Source organism: Diuraphis noxia, unplaced genomic scaffold (genome assembly GCF_037042655.1).
Source record: "Diuraphis noxia isolate RWA-SAM2 unplaced genomic scaffold, SU_Dnox_SAM2 contig0001, whole genome shotgun sequence".
In the NCBI taxonomy this organism is placed as follows: Eukaryota; Metazoa; Arthropoda; class Insecta; order Hemiptera; family Aphididae; genus Diuraphis; species Diuraphis noxia.
The window spans coordinates 19901350-19917282 of NW_028301711.1; the positions used below are offsets into that span (position 1 = coordinate 19901350).

General features: G+C 30.2%; 1 protein-coding gene and 1 pseudogene across 1 annotated transcript; both read left to right on the forward strand.

The window, feature by feature from the left end:
* LOC149060259 (uncharacterized) overlaps positions 1-13215 on the forward strand; it is a 55575-nt pseudogene extending 42360 nt beyond the window's left edge.
* On the forward strand, positions 114-3377 carry LOC149060262 (uncharacterized). Its single transcript, XM_089220299.1, has 3 exons — positions 114-335; positions 767-917; positions 2468-3377. The coding sequence occupies exons 1-3, from the start codon at positions 179-181 to the stop codon at positions 3375-3377; spliced, it is 1218 nt and encodes a 405-aa protein (XP_089076425.1). The 5' UTR covers positions 114-178.
* Positions 13216-15933: the final 2718 nt, after the last annotated feature.

The window sequence follows — 15933 nt, forward strand, 5'->3', positions numbered from 1 at the left end:
ACACGCGATCGACGTATGCGTTTCAGAAATAGTCGTTGCGGCCGACAATTGAACTGGTCGGTGAAGCAGTATCAGCGTGAGTCGCACTGCGTGTCAGTGTTTTTTCCCGCGTGTTTAAATAATTAAATTATGTTTGTTTATTGTACTGTGCTTAAATTTTAAAACCGTAAGCTTTATTATGTCGAAAACAGTATTTACAGCCACAGAAGATGAGAAATTAATTGAAGAAGTAGGAAAAAATCGTGTTCTGTATGATAGCTCTCTCGAAAAACACAGAGATGTTAATTTCAAAGATGCTATTTGGAACAGCATCTCTAGTATTGTTGGAAGAACAAGTATGTTATTCAATTATCTACTTAAGATTTTTTTTAAGTATTTATTTTGTTATATTTTGAAAACATTAAACAATATTTAGAGCTAAACACGTTTTTTGGGCTTTGTGCAAATTAAAATACAATATTTTTACTGTTGAATCAATGTACGATTCATTATAATAGGTAATTAAACATATATGTACAGTATACACATACAATTTTATTTTATTTGTATATTACAAAATTTTATATAGTTCAATAATTTAGAAAGGAAATGAAAAATAATATGCATGTTTTATAATTAATATATATATATAATATATATCAAATAATATACCTACCTAAATTATAAGAATAAAATATGAATTAAAATTTTTAATTCCTGTTGCTTTATCTAAAGACACTATTGAGTATTTTGCTAGTATTTCTAAAACTTTTTTTGTCTATTTTAGCTGATGATTGTAAAAAACGATGGCGAAACATTCGTGACACATATATGAGAAATAAAAAAAAACTGGGAACAGGATCACCATTTACATCAAAAAAAAAATGGGTATTGGCTGACAGTTTGGTATTTTTGAATAGTGTTGAATATGAAAGAAAGTAAGCAAACCAATTAACTATGTAAAATTATTAACCTTTTTTCTAGTGCTTTTTTAGTTTTGTTAAAAAATATTAAAAATACATACACACAATTTTTTTAAATTATATTGAAGTTAAAAATTTATAAAATCTCTTCAACTTTCATAGCTTAGGATTTAAAATTATATTATATCATTGAATTTAAATTTAACACAATCCATTACAGCTACTCCCTTGAAACCTATTATACATTTAAACAGCAGTGTGACACCCACTAACCACTTGCCCACCTTTTTTATATCTGTATTTATAAAATAACATCATACCTACATAATAATATTAGTAATACAATTTTGAAGTTTTAAAGCATGTAAGTATATATGTGTGTCAACCTTATATGGGCCCTGGGGCCTCCACAATCCTAAATTTGGCCCTGAATATGATCGATCATAAAATTGTGGTAGCATATTGATAGCTCGGTGCACACTTGTTGTAAGTCACAAAATTTAAATTGTGCAGGAGAGCTATTTTAAATTTAACATAAGTAATATTTACACAATTAGTTTTTCAAACTGAAATTAACTTAAAAATACATTTAGTTTCCATTTGATATATTACTTTAATTTATATAACATTTATTAATTTATTTTAGTGACATTTTTAAAAACTTATATGGACTTATAATTTTGTGACAAAATAAATTTGGATATATATGGACTTAAAACAATTATTTTTGTAAACAAATTATAATAATATTTTCTTTTCACAAAACCTTAAAAGGCATAAACAAGGTAACAATTGTTTGACAAAAGCTATTCAATGTAGGTACCTATTAAAATTAAACAAAAAAAAAACAAATTTTTGTATACTTGACACATTTTACTCGTATTATAATTTTATATAGGTAATTTATTCATTGAAAATAATTGAATGGAATTTATTCCAAACCTTGAATATAAAAATGAGTTTCTTGAATTCTTGACCATAGCTAAAACTTATTGCTCCTAAATTTTTAATAATGGGTACTTGAAATAGTGTACTATTTTAGTATTTTAATTAAAAAGAAAATAGAATTTTCAATTTATTTTTGTTTGTTATACACTTATACAACACCCCTAGGTACCAAGTAAATTATTTGTTTTAATTATTCTATTAGATATTACTTAATTTCTTATGATAAAACCATATTAAAAAATAAATTTTATTATTTTATTAATTTAAAATCATAAAAACATCAAGAACTTATTTTTATGGAATGACCAATCAATAAACTCAGCTGATTAGTACAATAACATTTCTTGATGCTATAATTTTTTATGTCACAATATTATATTAATATATTACAAGCTAAGACGTCTTAAGAGTAATATTACTCTTTATTTTATCATCACGTAAGGATAATTAAAAACAAAATCATATCACTGAACTTATTTGTAATCAAACACAAATCATTATAAGTGCACTTCTTTATAGAAAGTTAATGGTCAAATAAAATAAGTCTTACAACTCAAATATGATAACTGCACTCATATAGTAATACTGGACTTAATGTTTTTTTAATTTTTTTTTAGTACTGTGACAAACGTTTGTAATGACAATGTTACCTATTCGGCTGATGACAATAGTATTGATGATACAGTTGAAGAATTTCAAGAACAACAAGACACTACACTACCACAAACTACTAAACGCATAAAATCAAAGCATGATAAATTAAATTTCATTAAAAGATCAAATGACCGAACAGCTATTATCAATAGTATTCAATCTCAAAATGAGTATCTTTTGGCCAGAGAAAATTCTGTTGATGATGTGGATATATTTTTTAAAAGTATAGCAATGACTGTAAAAAATCTTCCTCCCAAAGGTGTTATTGAAGCAAAAATTGCAGCTTTAACTTTAGTGTCAAATCTCCAAGAAAAATATTCGGTAGGAGAACCTACAACATCAAGCTCGATAAAAATTTCAAAACCTACTCAGCCTCACTCTGTTTGTAGTAATAACTCGTCTCTATCAAATTCACCAATACCATATTTTAGCTCATCATCAAATTCTTCAGTTATACAAATTGAGGAAAAACAATTTGCTCAACATACTCAATCTACTCCTATTCTCAAACATTTTCAATCACAGCCTGATTATTATGATGATACTTCCCATTCAAATTCTCCATCGTCCAATTTTTCAATGTCTCAACTTTTAGAAAAAAATAACATCCAACAATCTGCTTCCTCTTCTGGAGATTTTCTATCACCCAAACAGCCAAGTCCTGATTTTATGTATAACAGATCTCAATCAAGCTTTCCGTCTAACTCTCCTATACCACAGATTGAAAAAAAGCATTTGAATCAAAACCCTATTCATGGTTCTACGATGGAATATCAAATACCTTTTCAGTCACAACATTCAGTCCAAGATGATCCATCTCAATCAAGTTCAACAGGACGTTCACCAATAAACCAATATTATAATATACAATAAGGAATTCATTTTTATTAAGTGTTAATTGTTAAATTTGATAAAATAAATAATTATATCATGATAATACTGAAAAATAACACTACATAATTATATTTATAGGTAAGACATATTTAAATTTTGTACTGATTAGTTTTAATAATTATTTAATTTAATATACCTGCTAATACTGCTTCTATAAAATAAAATACATTTATACTATTAAATAAGTTCTTTATATGTATTTAAAAACTTTTATTTTAATATTCATCTATTTTCTTGCCACGACACTGCTCCTTCATTGTTGAAAAACTCCTTGAACTGATCCCTCACCATAAAGCCTTCTGAATTTGCATAACCACCTGCTCTGGCTATAGGAAATATGTTGTTGACTGGTGCCGGTTCTCTTGAATCATATTCCTGAAATACTCGTCCACTTTCTTCCATGAATGCATCTCTAAGCATATTATGCAAGCAGCAAATTACAACAATAAGGTCATCGCATGTTGAAGGCTCAATGTGTATAGGTTGATATAATACTCGGAAAACTTGGCTGAGTAATCCAAAGGCATTTTCTGTTACCCTCCTTGCCCGACTTAATCTGTAATTAAATACAGCTTTTGACTTGTCGGATCTTGCAGACTGTCGTGTGTACGGTTTCATTATGTTTGTATGAAGTCTGAAAGCTTCATCCCCAACAATAACATGGGGTAATATTTTGGCTGATCCAGGTAATTGTGTATCTTCTGGAAAACCAAACGTGCCATTTAGAATATTTTTACCAATTGTTGACTTCAAAAATATTCCGCTGTCACCCTCTCTCCCGAACGAACCGACGTCAATGGCAATGAACTTGTAGTTGGCGTCAACTAAAGCAAGAAGTACAATAGAAAAATACTCCTTATAATTATAAAATAGGGATCCTGTATTGTTAGGGCATTTTATTCTGACATGTTTTCCATCAATCGCCAAAATACAGTTGGGAAAATTCCATTTTGTCCAAAATTCGTTTGCTTTGATTTTAAAATTCACTGTGGATGGACCGGGAAGAAAAATTGGCGTTAAATGTTTTTTTAAAGCTGATAGTGTAATTTTGATGATGGCACTTATATAGCAATGAGATATTCTAAACGCAAATGATAGAGATCGATAAGATTCTCCCGTCGCAAGATATCTATAAAATTTAAAAGATTTTAATATAATATAATATTTATAAAAACAAATTTTAAAACAGACAACATTGAAGTGGTAAACACCGACGACAAAGACCACAAATTATTTTACAATGACTGAAGCTGGTAAATATATTACTAGGTACCAACAGAGCCGGGGGGAGGGGGGTAAGCGGGCTATAGCCCAGGGCTTCCGAAAAAGGGGCCCCCAAAAAAGTATTATGGGCTTGCAGCTTTTCTACAATTATAGCTAAGCAATTTAAAAAAAATGATTTTGACAACATTTATTTTAAGATACATATACATTCATATTAAATTAAAAAATAAAATACATGTAGCCCTTGTCTATGTGAGGTTAATAAAAAAAACAGATTTATAATATATTTATTATCTTAGGAGATATCGCAATCATAGGCGTGCGCAGACCTTGCGATTCGCAATGGGTAAATCCTCGCGGGACACCCTGTATATACGCTTACAATATATAGCTCGTAAAATAAGGGAGGTATAAATACACAATATTTTTATTTTGCATGTATTTTCATATTTAGCATGATCGAATTTATTGTATTTAATTCGATAATAATGAAACTGATCAAAGTATATCGCCGATCATTTATATTTAAAAATTTAAAAAAATATTTAGTCGTAGCATATAAAACACATATTTCTACTATTGATTGAAACTTATAAATTTTATAACTAAAATAATACTTAATGCACGAAAAAAAAAAATTTAGATTCTGAGCGGAGCGAAAATTTTATTCGTTTGGTCAAAAATTTGAAAATGTTATACAAGGTTCCTCATAAGTCAATACAATAGCAGATAGAAAATATTAAAAATATATAGGCACGTTTTTTTTATAACCATTTAAAGTTCAAATTTTGACAAAATTTGTTTAATTGAAAATTTACAAATTCTTCAGTTGTTAAAAATTTATAAAATGTTTAACTTTTATAGCTAAGGATTAAAAATTTGAAAAAAGGTTCCACGTAACATAATGAATCTAATTTGATTAATTTGGAATTTATTTTATAGGTACCTACATTTTTTTTAAAAATAATATAATTAATATTGTATAAAAATCCAAGACTGAAAACTCATCTCCGATCAGAATCGTTTTTCGTATACAATGATATTATATCATTGATTTCAAATTTAATACCATTCATTACAGTAACCCACTTTTAAACTACTATACAGCAGAGCGACATCCACTTACTTACCCGCTTTTTTTTATATAAAATTAGGGCCTCCCAAAATAAATTAGCCCAGGGCCACTTATTTCATTTATCTGGCTCTAGGTACCTAGTAGATAATAAAGTATTGTTATTTGGTAGACTCATACATTTAAGTGAACTTACTTACCTCAAAGTGACCGCTAATTTTTCGTCTGGTGTAATTGGTTTTCTTACTCTATTTGAAGGAGGTAATGTAATATCAAATTTTATCAATGATAGCAAATATGAAAATTGATCAAAATTTAAACGGAAAAACTCTCGAAATTTTTGTTTGTTGTGATTTAAATGTCCATTAATTAAAACTTCAAAAAAACCTTCTGTTTCTCTTGTTTGGTATATTTTGTCAATAGAATTTCTTTTAGAAGTACTTGATGCATTTTGAATTTCATCTTCTTCTTGCTCCTCTTCCAATAACAGTTGAATAATTGTGTTATTATTGATAATAATTTGTTCCATCTCTAGTAGTATTGAGTACGTAGTTATTAATTTTAATTATAAAGGTTTAATATAATTGTAATAAATATTTAAATACGTCTGAACACTGCTCTCTCAGGTATGTTACTGAACTTTCCGATATGCTGCGTCGCACGTTGGAAACCAGACGATACGCTGCGGCCAGTCGTTGCGGCTGATCGTTGCGGCCAGTCGCAACGACCAGTCGCAGCTTGGAAACCGTACCTTAAGGTTGACGTAAAACGGTACCAACATGTCCGATAATGAGTTGCTGTGTATTTTGAATAATAATAAATTAATTATAAACTTAATAGAAGATGAATTGGAAGATAATGAAATATTATTTTCGTATTTGTTGCCTAAAAAAAGGAAACCAATTGATTCCTTATTTTTAAACCACGTTTCAAGTCATACTTCAATAATGAAGGCTCTGTACCATGGCAATTTTGTAAATAATTAAATACTTTTAAATATTTTATAATAATAACATTTTATTAAAATACTTTTTAAAGTTATAAATAACACTGTACCTTTTAGTATACATTTTTAAGCATAACAACAATATTTGTATTATATCTTAGTGATTACAAATATAATTTTTTTTTAAATATCTGTTTTTGAATAAAATAAAATAATAACCTTCAATCTTGAACAGTACAGTAATAATTACATAAGAATAGTTAAAAATTAATAAACAAATAACAAATCTATTCATATAATACATTTTCATCAAAATTGTATGTTGTAAAACCTTGTGAGCTTTCAGATGTACCGTATGTTGAAGTTGATGCATTTGAAGGTGACATTTGTATGGAGTTTTCATTTGGTTGATTAAAATATCCTTGAGCTGTAAAATTTCTTGTTGGTTGTGCAGCATATTTTTCTTCAGCTTCAGCCACCAATGCTAATGTTTTCATTTTTACTTTGTTGATACCTTTAGTAGGTAACTTCTTCACAGTCATGGCCAAACTTTTGAAAAATAAATCTATATCATCATCCTCATTCATTTTTCTATTTAAAATTGTCTCATTTTGAGACTGGATAGCTGCTATTAACTTTTTTTGTTCTTCATTTCTTGTTGCAAGGAGGACTGCCAACTTGTCCTGCTTCGATCTTATACGTTGTGGACTATCTTTGGTTTTTTCGTTTTCTTCAGTTATTCCTCCGTCAAACTCATCCCCCATTCCTCTGTCGAGTTCTCCTTCTTCATGTAGTACTGTTGCGCTTTCAGTTACACTTATATTTGATGAAGAACTAAATACAAACAAATATATACAAATATATACAATTTGTTAAGTATTGTATTAAAATGTATAAAAGCCTAATTAGTAATCACCTTCGTTCGTGTTGAACTTTATCTAGAAAAGATACGTGTGCTGCCAAAGGCCACTTTTTTTTAGCGATCTTTCAGAACCCGTGCCCAATTTTCTTTTATTACGATTGTAAGAATCTCTGATATTTTTCCAACGCTTTTTGCAATCTTCGACTATAAAATTGTAATATACAATAATTATTCGTTTTATATTGTACAGGAATAACCAAAATAATACAAAAAACATACACCATGTATAAAACAAACATATAATAATTTTAAACTATGTAATACGTTTTCTTTATCAGCTGCCATTGACACTTGAGTCGGCCGATCACAATAAAATATAAATATACGAGTACATATTGGTATAATAATAGAAAATGGTTAATAACATAACTATAAATAAATGTGGTTAAGTTTACGCCACTGTGTTTATCACATCTCATCACAAGTCAAAATAGTGAATTGTCAATCAGTGGCGTAGCCAGCGAGTAACGAGACGGTAATATAAGTTGTTGTCGGATAGATATGCTTGCGATTGTCGATTAGTTTAATACTAATCGCACTGCTTCACTGCGAACGCCTTTAGTACAACGTAGTGACTAGTGATTATATTTCGGTTTTATTTTTACGTAGTCCGTCGCGTTGCTCATTTTCGAAAAATGGAACGTTTTTTAATCACATCAGGTAATTCAAAATCAACTGCTGTTTCAACTGTTTCGGAACCTAATGACCCTGGATCAAGTGCGCGTACTCCAATATCAGATACAGATATACAGTTGAATTCAAACATTTTTGATATTAGTGTAACTTGTGAGGATACCGCTGTACAACCTGTCATCAGTTTTCCTCGTACTTTAATATCTGGGAAGCAACGTAGCTTTCAAAGCAGTTGGTACAATAAGTACCCATGGTTGGAATACTCAATTAAGATGAATGCCGTATTTTGTTATTATTGTCGTCATTTTCCTTCTCATTCGCAAATTGAAAAAGATGTTCTAATTACTGGTGGATATTCTGATTGGAAAAATATAAGTAACATGACTAAAAAACATGATAATACTACTTCACATAAAAATGCAATTGCTAAATATGGCGCATGGCTATCAACCAAAAAAAATGGATCAGTTTCGACTCAAATAAATAAACAAGTCAAGGAGCAAGTTATAAAAAATCGAGCTATTTTAACAAGTGTAATAAGGTGTGTTTTATATTGTGCACGGCAAGATATTAAGATATTGGACTACGAGAACATCGAAGAGAAAGAAAAGAAGAATTCAATAGTGAAAATTATGATGCAAGTTTGTGTTCACGTCATGACGTAAATGAAGGTAACTTTTTAGAAATTATAAAATTACTTTCCATCGAAAATGAACATTTTAAAACAAATTTTAATTTATTACCTAAAAATAGCAAATACATATCGCCTGAAATACAAAATGATATAATAAAAGCTACTTCAAAGCTTGTAATTAATAGTAAATGAAGTTCATATTGGGAGCCAGATATTTAGTTTAATTGTAGATGAGGCTAGAGATCAGTCAAAAATTGAACAAATGAGTATTTGTATTAGATATTTGCACGATTTAAAAATTAAAGAAAGATTTTTAGGTTTTGTCGAATTGAAAGATATAAATGCTCAAGCACTGTGTGATGGCATAATATTTTTTTAAAATAATGTTGGTTTAGATGTTTCAAATTGTGTAAGTCAATCATATGATGGTGCGTCAGTAATGTCCGGAGCTTTTTCTAGTGTTCAAACAAAAATAAGAGAATTAGCACAAAATCCATGCCCGTATATTCATTGTCATGCTCATAGGTTAAACCTAGTTCTAGTTGATGTAACGAAAAATATTCAAGAAGTAGATGAAATACTTGGTTTATTAGAAGCTATTTATGCATTCCAATCGGTATCTACAATTCGCCATCATGCTTTTTTACATGAAACTAAGTTTAAAGTACCACAACATTGTGAAACAAGGTGGGTTTCAAAACCAAGGGTATTACATTTAAAAAAAATCATTTTATTGATATTTTAAAAGTTCTTAATGCATTTAGAGAAAGTACTAAAAAACAAGAAGCTGCAGAGGCAAAGGGGTTGGCCATACAGTTTGCTAAGTTTGAAGTTATCATAATAATTGTGTGCTTAAACGAAATATTAAATATCATTAATTGCTTATCAATTAACCTGCAATCAACTACTCTTGATATAAAACGTTGTACATTTTTAATTAATGCAACAAAGCAACAAATATTAGAGTTACGTAATGATGAGAAGTTTTTTGAACTATATGAGCAATCATTGGTTATTGCTCAAAATTCTAAAATACCTACGCAATAAAGTGATAATTTGTCATCAAATAGAACTCGGCAAAATTCAAGTACTTTGGCCGATTATTATGTAACTATTACCACTGGTAAAAGAATGGCTTATTCATCTGATGACATGAAAACAGAGCAAAAAAGAATATTTTTTAATATTTTAGACGTAATATATTTCGAAATGAACCGGCGTTTTAATACAAATGATGATATGTATGCAACTTTAGAAGCTTTAGACCAAAATTCATCAACCTTTTTAGACAGTGAAATAATTTTTCGTTATGCTGAAACATTTCCATTTTATCGATCAAATGAATTTATTACCAAATTAAAATACCAATGTCAACTGGGAAAAACCTTATTTTTATCTGTATCTGATATTTTTGAATTATATCAAGAAGTAAAAAAATACAAAGTTGGATTTGAAGAATTAACAAAAATTATTGAAAATGTTTTGGTAATTCCAGTATCTAGTGCCTCAGCAGAAAGGAGTTTCTCGACGATGAAAATAGTAAAAACATATCTAAGGTCAACGATGACAAGTAGCAGACTAAATAGTTAGAGAAATAAGTGGAAAATTCATAGAAAATCCATCTGCTGTAATTGACGAATTTGCATCAGTGAAAAAAAGAAAATTGGAATTTTCAATCTAAAACTATTTTAATAAAGCTATACCTATATCTTTTTTATTAATTTAATTTTTTACTTTTAGTTGTACAACATAAAATAAATCCGTGTGATATGCCTATAATAAATGTATAATATACGGTATTCTGATACATTTTTATTTTATAAAACTATTCATTAGTTATCCTTACATCAAAATATCGGGCCTACCCAGAAAAAAGTGTCTAGCTACGCCACTGTTGTCAATGTATTTATATATTTGTTGACACCGGCGACCAGGGCAATGTTATACATGTTTGACAACCCGTCGTGGCGTTGAACGTGTTAAACATAATTATTATTAAATATATTGTATAAAATTATATAATTAATATCATATAAAAATATAAATATTATCATTATTAAGTATTAATTGTTTATTGTATTTGTTGTACACAGATTGTAAATAGGTAGTCGTTATTCTTATTTAAATAAAAAAAAATATTATCTACTTACCAGACATTCCAATTTTTTGGGAAATTTCTTTCCATTTTGCATCTTTAACTATTAAATTAAAATATTGCATGTGTGAACAGTCATAAAGCTCTGGATATTTACGCACAGATTCAATAAAAAGTTCATCTTCTTGTGATGTAAATGCTATAGCCGACATATTGACCGCGAGAACGAATCGTCGACGCGTCGCACTACACTGCTCTCGTCGCGGTATTGTCGCGGGTAGGACACCAGTCAATGGGAAACGCGAATAATCGGTAGAGCGCGACAGGTCGCGCATTGGACACCGTACCTTACCCGTACGCTGCGCTATTTTCGGCAGTAATTTTTGTGGGATGAAGAGGTATGCGTTGCGGAGGGGTGGTGTTTGTTATATAACTACTTCCCGATCCGTATCACGGTTATGCCCAGTCGCGTGGAATTCCCTGTTACGTACTATATTAAGTTGTTACGTAATACTAACTTGGATATCCTAGCTTACTGGCAAACACACTCCTGGTTAACTATCATAATACTAATGTAATATAAGCAATTTCCCGAGGTATGTGTCAGCGTGAAAACCTTTCCGCTGTCTTGAGGTTAGGTTCACTTGGTGGATTCCTCTGCGGGGAGCCAATTTGACGCGGCTTCGGCGGCGACGATGAAGGTGGTGATCCGCGGAAGACCGGTCGCTAACGTATGGTGGTGAGGTTGGTGTGACGATGTAAAAAGAAAGAACAAACAACACAGTTGGTCACTAATAATGATGAAAATGTGGGATTACCACGTTTATTGCTTTACGATAGAATTATGTGCGTATGATTGACGTAAAAAGTGTCGGCGGGTATACGTCGGTGTGTATCACACGGATATCGGTGAACGAGAGAGAGCCCGGCGGCGGCCGGTACTCGTCAGAACAAAATTAGATAAAACACGAAATGGGTATTCATTATCAACTTCTTTATTTTTAAGATTTACCCAAAACTCCTCAACATTAAGTGCTTTCAGTTTAATAATTTATTCAGGTTCTAATTCAACAGTATTAAATTTTCGCCAACCATCATCAATTTCCTGAATATTATATTTATTAATTAATCTAGGAAATAATTGGATAACTGATATAAATGAGTTCGGGCGATTATTACTTAAAACTTTTTTGGGGTTTAAATCATCTAAAGACTTAAGTACCGGATTATCGAAGTCAAACCTCATTTTGATTACTATACTTACTATACTTTATAAATTCGATGAATAAAAATATTTAAAATATCTATAAATAGGTACATTGATATGATCATTGTTTACTTTTGAATTATTCTATAAATATCGTATATTTCCCACCCTATCAATGATTCTGGTGGGGGATCGTATAGAGACTCAAAAAATCGTATTTCCCCATCAAGATCGTACCATCTGGCAACAATGAGTCTCAGTCACACCGGCACGACTTGTCTTCTCGTCCCGCCTAGCCTTTCCGGCGTGGAGGGAGAGTCGACGATGTCGTGGTGGTGGTTGATAAAGTCGTAGCTCGGTCTCGACGGTGCCTGTACTTTGTACTGGCTGCTGCTGCGTACCGTGTCAACCACGAGCAACCACTTCAAACGTATCAGTATCACAGATTCACGAAACATCGATCACTGATGAAGATTATGAGCCGGGTGAGTCTGACAGTGGAAATGTAACTTCCCCAACGCAAATGCCACCACCTAAGAGAACAACCAAACGGAAAGAACTAACAGAAGATGTGGCTGCGGTACTTGGCTATCTTGAAAAAAAAAATAGAAATAAGACTCATACAAAACTCGATCACATTGACAATCTCTTTTTGTCGTATGCACATACGTTTAAGACATTTTCGCCAAGAACGCAAGCTATCCTTAAAATGGAGATGTCACAGTTATTTGGACGAGCTGAACTTAATGAGGTTGACGGTCATAATTCAACACGCTCCTCTCCAATGTACTCTACAACTTCGTCTTGGTCTGATGTCAACTCAAACCAAGCTGCTGAAAATGACACTGATAATACTATTCAAGCACTCAACTATTCCAACGTATACACAGATGTCTACACAAGAGAAGCTGATAATGATACTCGTGATAGCATTCAAGGACTCAATTATTCAAACATACATACACACCCCAAATCAACAAATTCTTTGGTACTAGGATCATACCCGGTTCGTACTCAGTCGACTAAAGATTTGTATGAAAACGTATCAATGTTTCTTGATACACAGCCGAAAAACAATTACTAAATTTATTAAAATTAAAATTCATTTTTATGTATATTTAAAAATACTATTTACTTAATTATAAGCAAAATGTATTCTTATGTCATTCATTATTTAAAATACAAATTTTTTTATAGTTCATATACCTAGTTCATGTATATATTTTATAAAGACTTATTTACCTCAAACAAATTGCAAGCCTTTCTTTTGTCCCAATAGGGATCTAGGACATTTTGGCGCGGCCGTTTTGGCGGGAAGCTATTTTGACGCGAAGCTATTTTGGCGTGAAGCCATTTTGACGGAGTTAAAGACTTTATTTTATTAAAATTATTATTTATTTAATTTAAAAAACTCAAACATTTAAAAAAATTCTATTAATTAAAAAATACAATCGATAGCTGATAATAAAGCTGAAAAACTTACTAAAAAAATATTATTATTGTAAAGAAATATTATGTGCTACACCTCTTAAATAGGTTAAAATGTCTCGAGTATCTGATTCTTGTACTATTTTTAGCAGTCTCTTGTCCGTGTCAATATATTTTTTGAGCTTTTTAGGGGGACTTCTTCCTGATTCCAGTTGAAATAAATATGTATCCCTTCCAGCTTGAATTTTTCTTAAACAAGTTATAAATGACCATAATGTAGGATGGACCATTCCCATTTCAACATTTATTCAGCAGGGGTTGAAGTTCTTCTGGTAAATTTTCAGCCAACGCGTCGATTGCTATGTCAATTTTGTTGATGCAAACAAATGCAATTGCAATTATCATTTTAACAGAAATAGAAAAATCTGCATCGTTATTATATTTTGATATAAGATGCAGTTCACCAATTTTTTTTTTTAAATTTTTTGTGAGATGAAAAAACAACCATGAATAATAATATTTGGGAAATGTTTTTTCACTGCATTTATAGCAGCTAATTCATAGTCTAATGAAATAGATGTAGGACATAATTCAGGACATAAATTTATCAACATTTGAAACAGTTTTTTCATACGTTTTTGTAAATTTATCAGGCAGTAATGCATATATAATAAGGTGTACACCATTTAAATATTCAGCTAGTATAACGTACACTTGAGTAAAAAGTGGAGGTGAAATTTTAAAAGTCCCATCTCCTAACCATGTTTTAGAATTTCGTAAAATATCCAAATATCGACGTCTTCCAAAAATTAAAATTCTGTCTGTCCCAGGCCCACTATCAGCTAATAAAAATTGTTCTACGTGTCCTTCAGATGGTGAATACATTTTATATACGTCGGGTATTTCTAGAGTTGTGAGATCCTTAGGTGCTTCAGGTACGGCTAGTGCATTATTTCGTTTTCTTCTAACTTGTTTTTTCAATGCATAATTTGATTGAATGGCCCCCTAAAAATATTAATTAAAAAATAAATAATTAATATACTTCTATTGATTATTTCTAGTTTCTGTTGGTACTTTATAACGTATAATAATTTTTATCGCAGATAAAAGTTCACATTTATCGCGACGATTATCGATTATACAGTTATCGTAATTACGGGTACATAAATACACATACGATTTAAGAATAAATAATAATAATTTTTTATTAAAGTATAATATTATAATCTTTTTATATGTAATATTTACCTATTATAATTTTAGTTTTTTTTATCAGGTTTATTAAATTTATTCAATAATAATAGTGAGTCCCAAAGTGAGTCTTATAAGCGGGGTCTACTGTATATATTTTTGTTATAGGTACAAATCTAAATTTACACCTACTTTAGCTGCTTTTGATAATCCGGCCAGACATTCGTTTATGACATTTGATGTCGATTCCGTGGTTTCAACCGCATGTCGTTTAATACTGTTAACGGCTACATTTCCTTCAATTTTTGCTGCTTCGGAATCATGAGTGTGTTCGTTTATTGATTTTATTATTTCAATATCGTCTGCTGTTGTGTGTACCCGAGCTTTACACTCATTTTTACTTCGGCAACGCCAAAAACGGCGTTTTCCATCACTACTTAACGCATCAAACAAATACATATAACCATTATTCACTAAGACATCTCGTTCATGTGTAGATTCAATTAATTTTGACATTATAGATACTTGTAGACACTGCTTGCATAAAATATTTAAATAAATATAAAACTCAATATTAATTGTAGAAAATATTTATGCCGTACCTAGCGAGCGACGTTTTAGGTCCTAGGACAACAACTAACTTATCGCACAACATCATTACGACAGTGACGCGGAGTTGCCCGATTACGGCCCGAATTCAGGTAGTCGTATTTTATCCCAAATTTAAGTATCCCGATTGCGGCCCGTCCAAACACACATTGGTTCACAAAATACCTTATAATTAATACATATATATATATATATATAATATGTTTAATCACCAAATAATAAAGTATTTCAAAATTATTATGAAACAAGTATAAAGTATAAAAAGTATTTAAATACATGGCAAGTATATTTTATATTTTAAATACTTTGTGAATGGATGTATTTGTATACAATTTTAAAAGTATATACCTATATATACAATTAGTCAAATAATATAAAATAATAAATTGTTTACAATAAAAAAATATGTGAATTACAAATAATATGTCAATAAATAGTAAAATAATTATAGTAGATTTTTAAAACTTATTATTTTTACAAAATCAAAATTAGATATGTCTAAGTTTTTTAATTTTGTAATTTGGGTTAGTATGAATTTTTTTTTATTAATTTGTTTAGTTGTTTCCCGAGGAGT

Bases quoted from the DNA above. Each gene is read 5' to 3' on its own strand.
- LOC149060262 (XM_089220299.1), top strand. From the start codon at position 179: ATGTCGAAAACAGTATTTACAGCCACAGAAGATGAGAAATTAATTGAA. The intron at 336-766 runs GTATGTTATTCA...TGTCTATTTTAG, and splicing joins TAGTATTGTTGGAAGAACAA to CTGATGATTGTAAAAAACGA. The intron at 918-2,467 runs GTAAGCAAACCA...ATTTTTTTTTAG, and splicing joins AGTGTTGAATATGAAAGAAA to TACTGTGACAAACGTTTGTA.